Source organism: Gracilinanus agilis, unplaced genomic scaffold (genome assembly GCF_016433145.1).
Source record: "Gracilinanus agilis isolate LMUSP501 unplaced genomic scaffold, AgileGrace unplaced_scaffold13391, whole genome shotgun sequence".
Taxonomy (NCBI): Eukaryota; Metazoa; Chordata; class Mammalia; order Didelphimorphia; family Didelphidae; genus Gracilinanus; species Gracilinanus agilis.
In genome coordinates, this window is record NW_025344022.1 from 1 (window position 1) to 6,447 (window position 6,447).

A 6,447-nucleotide genomic window follows, 5' to 3' on the forward strand; every position below is an offset into this window, starting at 1 on the left:
AGCCAGCCGGCAGCCATCATCCACTGTGGCACATCTGGAGACCTCTGGCTTTCCTTCCCACCCCCACCCCCACCTCCCTTCCAGGCGGGTCCTGGAAGCTGCCCGACAGGCCAACCTGACAGGCCACTTCCTGTGGGTTGGCTCAGACAGCTGGGGGGCCAAGACCTCACCCATTCTGAATGTCGAGGATGTGGCTGTGGGTGCCATCACCATCCTTCCTAAGCGGGCTTCCATTGACGGTGAGTAAAAGGAGATTCGCCAAGAGAGGGAGGCTTGGATGTGAACATGGTGGCTGAGACCAGAACACAGACGGGGCTCTTTGGGGGGTGCAGTTGGAAGGGGCGGCTCCGAGGGATGGGAAAGTGCCTTCCTTTAGCAGCTCCCTTCCAAACGGGAAGTTCAGCCCCTGCAGCACATCACTTGGAGTCAGAAAGGCTAAGAAGGCAGCCCTCGAGTGGGAAGCATTTTCAGTACCAGCTTAATCGAAGGCAGAGTGTGTGGCCAGGCGGGAGGTTTTGCCTCTCCTCGTGCCCTAGCCAGAGAGGCACTGCAGCCTGGACACCTTCTCTGCCTCGGATCTGGGGTTCTTGGCCACCTTTTCTCCTGCCAACTAGGATTCGACCAGTACTTCACCACCCGCTCTCTGGAGAACAACCGAAGGAACATTTGGTTTGCCGAGTTCTGGGAGGACAATTTTAACTGCAAGCTGACGACGAGCACGGCGGGCCTGGGTGCCCAGTCCGACGAAGCTCCCCGGAAGTGCACAGGTGAAGAGAAGAGGGCCAGGCCCGGGGGGGGGGGCGGCGGGGGCGGCGGGTGCTGGCCACAAAGCCCCCCGTCAGTCACTGGGTCGGTCGCTCTTCTCTTGGGGACAGGCGAAGAGAGGATTGGGCGAGACTCGGCCTACAAGCAGGAGGGCAAGGTGCAGTTTGTGATCGATGCGGTCTATGCCATCGCCCACGCCCTCCACAGCATGCACCAAGCTTTGTGTCCGGGCCACACTGGGCTTTGTCCTGCCATGAGCCCCACCAATGGACGCATGCTCCTGCAGTATATCCGAGCTGTTCACTTCAATGGTAAGCAGAGCCCCGGAGGCGTGCAGATTGGCCCAGAATGCCAAGAAAGGATGAAAGCTTCACAGACCCCGAACCTTTGGGGAAGAGAGCCCAGCAAACAGCTAGCTAGTCAGCAGCTTGGGCTCGAAGGCCTTGCCTCCTCTGTGCCTCAGTTTGCTCTTTTGTGAACCGAGAGACTTGGTGCAGATAGAATGTCATGCACGCTCCCCTTCCGCCATTGCTCGGAAGACCAAAGGGGTCCTTTTAGCCAAGCTGGGCCCTCTCCTCAGGAGGTACCCCTAGTCCAGTCGGTCTCCCCATTGGCAGAAGCTGTAGTGAGAGGCCTTTCCCGCTTACCGTATTAGCCCCGATACAGTGTGATCCCAAGTATTTATTCAGAAGGGTAACTCGGAAAGCAGGCAAGTGCTCGGCTTTGGGGAGAAGCCGTTTGATCAACACGGTCCACGGCATTTTCTCTACCTGGCGTCAAATAAGTGGCGGGTAAATGTTCCGAAATGACCAAGACAAGAGCCTCGGCGGAAGAGCTGCCACAACCTAAAACACTGGCGTTTGCTCTGTTGCCACCGCAACACACTGTGTGTGTGTGTGTGTGTGTGTGTGTGCGCGCGCGCACGCGCGCGTGTGTCGATCCCCGCAAGACAGCAGGGACGTGAGGTTGTGACAGTGTAGCCAAAATCTCTTTTCGGAGCCCCCCTCGAGACACTCCCAGAACATTGGAACAAGGTTGCATGGGAGCACGAATTCTCAATTCACTTACGATGGAGTGGTTAGAAAGAGATGTGCTACAAGATACAGCTTGGGCTTTCAAAGCTGGAAGGTACACACTCTATTCGGGCTAATTCGGTATTCAGTTTATTTATTTATTTATTTATAGGCCCTTCACTTCGGTGTATTGGCTCCTAGGTGGAAGAGTGGTCAGGGCGGGCAATGGGGGTCAAGTGACTTGCCCAGGGTCACCCAGCTGGGAAGTGGCTGAGGCCGGGTTTGAACCCAGGACCTCCCGTCTCCAGGCCTGGCTCTCACTCCACTGAGCTACCCAGCCGCCCCTATTTAGTTTATTTAAGGTAGCTCCCGACGGTGGGACTCAAGACAACTCCTGCAAAAAGAAAATAGTCAGCGTTGCGATCGCTTCACAAGTGTTATCTCATTGGGTCCTCCCAGCAACCCTGTTTGACAGCTGAGGAAACTGAGGCAGCCAGAAGTAAAGAAGGGATTCGCTAGTGTGTGTCTGAGGGTCCTGGGCTCTGTGCAATGGGCCATACCCAGTCATTTTTATTAAGGCTTTCTATGTGCTAGCTCATCTGATTCTCTGAAGGACCCTGGCACGGCTCCCGAGCCTTTCGCTTAAGCTTTGTAGTACCTCAGGGCAGGGAGCCAGCGTTAGGCTAACCTCCTCCCCGTGCAGGCAGTGCCGGGACCCCCGTGATGTTCAACGAGAATGGGGATGCTCCTGGGCGCTACGACATCTTCCAGTATCAAGTGACAAACGGCAGCGGCAGTTACCGCGCTGTGGGCCAGTGGACTGAATCCCTGAAGCTCAGCGTGAGTGGGGGCTGTGTCTGGGGGGTGGGGGGGCCGCGGGGATCCCCGGAACGTCTCTCCTTGCTCACAGGGGCTAGTTTTGGAGACATCAAAGGCTCTCCGGGAACAAGGCTGACTCCGAGTCGGGCCCAGGCAGGTGTGGGGCTTTCCTCCCCCAAACCTGTTTTCAAGGCTTAACAGAGCCGAAGGTGGCACGGGGTGGGAATGGGAGTGTGGGCTGATAGCTAAAAAGAGAAGCAAGAAAAGGAGCCCCAGCCCAGCGAAGCAGCAGCTTGGGAAAGTGCAGAATCAGCTGGGCTCGCTCCATGGCTAGACTTCAGGAGTTCCAGGAACCTGGATACAAAAACCTCAGTGGCCTCTAACTATAATTGGGCATTTCCTTCAATTACTGAAAGAGATCATTGTGGGAAGGGGTCCAGGATCCCTGCAGAAGGTTCAGGAACTGTTCTAGGGGATTCCCTGAAGCGTCTGCCCTCAGGTACAAGACCTGGAGTGGTCGGGCAGTCCCTTGTTGCCCCCAGCTTCCCTGTGCAGCCTCCCATGTGGGCCCGGGGAGCGCAAGAAGATGGTGAAAGGCGTCCCTTGCTGTTGGCACTGCGAACCTTGCGATGGCTACCGCTACCAGGTGGATGAATTCACATGCGAGGCCTGCCCGCTGGGAGCCAGGCCGACACTGAATCATACTGCCTGTCGCCCCACACCTGTCATCCGCCTCGACTGGGCCTCCCCCTGGGCCATCCTGCCTCTCCTGCTGGCCGTGGCAGGCATCATAGCCACTGCCACCGTGCTGGCCACCTTTATACGGCACCACAATACCCCCATTGTCCGGGCCTCAGGCAGAGAGCTCAGCTACATCCTCCTCACAGGCATCTTCCTCATTTATGCCATCACCTTCCTCATGGTGGCCGAGCCAGGATCCGCCATCTGTGCTGCCCGCCGCCTTCTCCTCGGCCTGGGCACTGCCCTGAGCTACTCTGCCCTGCTCACCAAGACCAACCGCATCTACCGCATCTTCGAGCGTGGCAAGAGGTCTGTCACTCCGCCACCCTTCATCAGCCCCACCTCCCAGCTCGTCATCACCTTCAGCCTCACTTCCGTGCAGGTTGGTTGGCCGTTTTCCAGCAAGACAAAGAAACCAAGAAGGTCTCCCTTCCAAAACGATTAAGGCGCTAGGAAGTAAAGCAGGCTGCCAGCCCCTGAATCAGTGAATACTTTTCTTTTTAAAGTAGGAAATGCAACACATACTCCAAACCGCCTTTTGGGTTTTCAGGTTATAGGTGTGGTGGCCTGGCTGGGTTTCCAGCCACCCCACAGCGTCATTGATTATGAAGAGCAGCGCACGCCAGACCCAGAGCAAGCGCGGGGCGTCCTGAAGTGTGACATGTCCGACCTCTCTCTCATTGGCTGCCTCGGCTACAGCCTGCTCCTGATGGTAACCTGCACCGTCTACGCCATTAAAGCTCGAGGAGTTCCCGAGACGTTCAACGAGGCCAAGCCCATCGGCTTCACCATGTACACCACCTGCATCGTGTGGCTGGCTTTTGTCCCCATTTTTTTTGGCACAGCCCAGTCTGCTGAGAAGGCGAGCACCCCACTGACCGAGCCCCCCCTCCCGTCACTTACACACCGGAAGAGCTAGCTGCCAGTTAATTTCATCATGCATTCATGCTCCTTTGTGTTCATTTGTGGATTTTTTTTTAATTCATTCATCCTCTTCCTGCCCCCACCCCCATAGGCCTTTTCCTGCCTCCGGCTCCTTAAGCAGGCCAGCCTTTCCAACCCGTAAAATGCCTGCCAGCCAGCCATATCCATCCATCCATCCCTCCCTCCCTCTATCCTTCAAGACCCGCTGAAGTTTCAACATTTTCAAGAAGGTCTCCCCAGCTGGATGACAGTCAAGCCAGGGTATGGGGTGGGGGAGGGGGGAGGGATGGGCTAGTCCAGACTAAGCCAACACCCCTTGCCTTTGGATCAGATCTACATCCAGACTACAACACTGACTGTGTCGATGAGTCTCAGTGCCTCTGTCTCCCTGGGGATGCTCTACGTGCCCAAGGTGTACATCATCATCTTCCATCCGGAGCAGAACGTTCAGAAGCGGAAGCGCAGCTTCAAAGCGACCTCCACCCTGGTGGCTGCCAGTGAGGAGGGCGGCACTACCAAGTAGCTGGAGAAGGGCTGCTTGGAGGAAGAAGGTCAGGGCCCAGAAGGTGGGCTTCCCAAAGCTGCCCCTTCTGGAGTGTGGTCCAGGGGCTGTGGCTGTGGGGCTGAGAGGAAACAAGGTAGACTTCCTGGAGAAGGAAAGGACAGCAGAGAAAGTGGAAGAAGTTTGTCTGGGAGCCAGGGGGAGGGCCTTAGGGCAGGACTGGGATCCCCTGGTGATTACTGGCAGCCTTCTTTGTTTAAGGTAGAGTCAGACAGATTTGGGATCTCTGCAGCCTTCATTCACAGTGGGGGAAGATCAAAGAGCTGTGGCCTTTACTGGGGGGTGGGGGGAGGTCTCAGACCGGAGAGCTTGATCTCAGTTTTCTGCACTTCCCCCAGCACCATGCAGCATCTCCATTAGTCCTAGGAAGGCATCAAGCCTGTGGGAACAGAGGCAGATGCTCAGGGCCCCAACCCTCCCTCCCCCTCCCACGTGACCTTGAGCCCCGCTACCTTCCCCTTTCCCTTCAGGTGCTGGGATCCAGGCTTCAGATTGTCACCTCTGGGCATGCTGTGTCTCTTGACCCTGGAGCATCAGCACCTGCTCCTGCTGCTGGCCACTGTTCTCCAGGCGTTCTCTCTGGGCCTGGGCTCTAGCCACTAACTCTCGCCTGCGCTTTTCCTGTGAGGACAGAGTCAAGGCCATGCTCCCAGTTCCCTCCCAGGCGCCCCAACCCCCCTTCCTTGACCAGCCTGCTCTCACCTGCTCTTGCCTTCGCCAGGCTTGGGCCACACTCCTCCGCTCCTCCAGGGCCTGCCCTTTGGTCTGGATCTGCTGCAGAGTGCTTCTCAATAAAAGCTGCTTCCTCTGGCCAGACTCCAGTTGCATGAGGGCCCGCAGCAGGGCGGCCTCCACGGCCTCCGTCTGCTTTAGGTACTCGGCCTTCAGGTCTTTCCACAGTTGCTGGGCTGCGCTGACTTCTGCCCCTGGCCCGGGGAAGAGGGCCCTTTGAGCTGAGCTCCCGAGGGCCTCGGTGCTTGGGGGCTGGCCGGCCTGCCTGCCTGCCTCCCTCCCTCCCTCCCAGGCCAGCCCTGCCCTGGCCTGCCCAGCCCTGCCCTGCCCTGGGAATTCTCTCCGGCCCTCACGCACGGATCGCCTCTTCGGGGTTCCCAGCCCCGTCCATGTGCTCCAGGAAGCTCTGGAGGGCATCCACCACCTGCAGCTGGCCCCACAGCAGCTTCTCCTTCTTCCTCGAGTCCTGGGGGGAGACGGGAAGCGGAAGGCGGGCCCTGCCTCAAAGGGGGCGAGGCGGGGGTGTCCCTGGGGAGAGGGACTGGGGATCTCCAGGCGCTCACCTTCAAGAACTCTGCCAGCAGAGCAGGTGAGACGTCCTCCTGAACGCCGGGAGCCTCTAACGCGGCGGCAGCTGAAGCCAGAGCCCTGGGTGGGGGAGCAAAGAAGAGCTAGAAGGGTGCTCGCCTGAGATGGAAAAAGAGCTCCCGGCCCCCTACTGCCCCGCTCTCTGGCCCTCAAGCGCCCTCCTACACCGTAACCCCCGCCACCGCCACTTACTCAGCTGCAGCCGCCGCTCGGGCGATCACTTCGGCTGCCATAGCTTGGAAAACGCCGCCGTTCCCGCCGAGCGCTGATAGGTCAACTTTGAATTTGCCCAGGCCCTAGGCC

General features: G+C 58.3%; 2 protein-coding genes across 3 annotated transcripts; one reads left to right on the forward strand and one right to left on the reverse strand.

The window, feature by feature from the left end:
• Positions 1–84: 84 nt before the first annotated feature.
• On the forward strand, positions 85–4,792 carry LOC123254047 (metabotropic glutamate receptor 6-like; the record flags this gene model as incomplete). Its single annotated transcript, XM_044683120.1, has 7 exons — positions 85–239; positions 615–767; positions 876–1,076; positions 2,482–2,618; positions 3,097–3,720; positions 3,889–4,200; positions 4,594–4,792. Coding segments are annotated over 7 exons (1,774 nt in total), but the record flags the coding sequence as incomplete, so codon positions are not given.
• Positions 4,793–4,814: 22 nt separating this feature from the next.
• On the reverse strand, positions 4,815–6,419 carry ZWINT (ZW10 interacting kinetochore protein). Of its 2 annotated transcripts, XM_044683122.1 has the most exons (6): positions 6,337–6,419; positions 6,120–6,204; positions 5,914–6,022; positions 5,527–5,750; positions 5,324–5,445; positions 5,115–5,203 (listed from the first exon to the last, which is right to left on the reverse strand). In XM_044683122.1, exons 1-6 carry the CDS (start codon positions 6,375–6,377, stop codon positions 5,140–5,142), a joined length of 645 nt encoding a protein of 214 aa, XP_044539057.1. In that variant the 5' UTR covers positions 6,378–6,419; the 3' UTR covers positions 5,115–5,139. The 2 variants fall into 2 exon arrangements, with proteins under 2 accessions (XP_044539056.1, XP_044539057.1); XM_044683121.1 differs by having other exon boundaries at positions 4,815–5,203; positions 5,324–5,750; positions 6,337–6,406.
• Between the last annotated feature and the right edge of the window lie 28 nt (positions 6,420–6,447).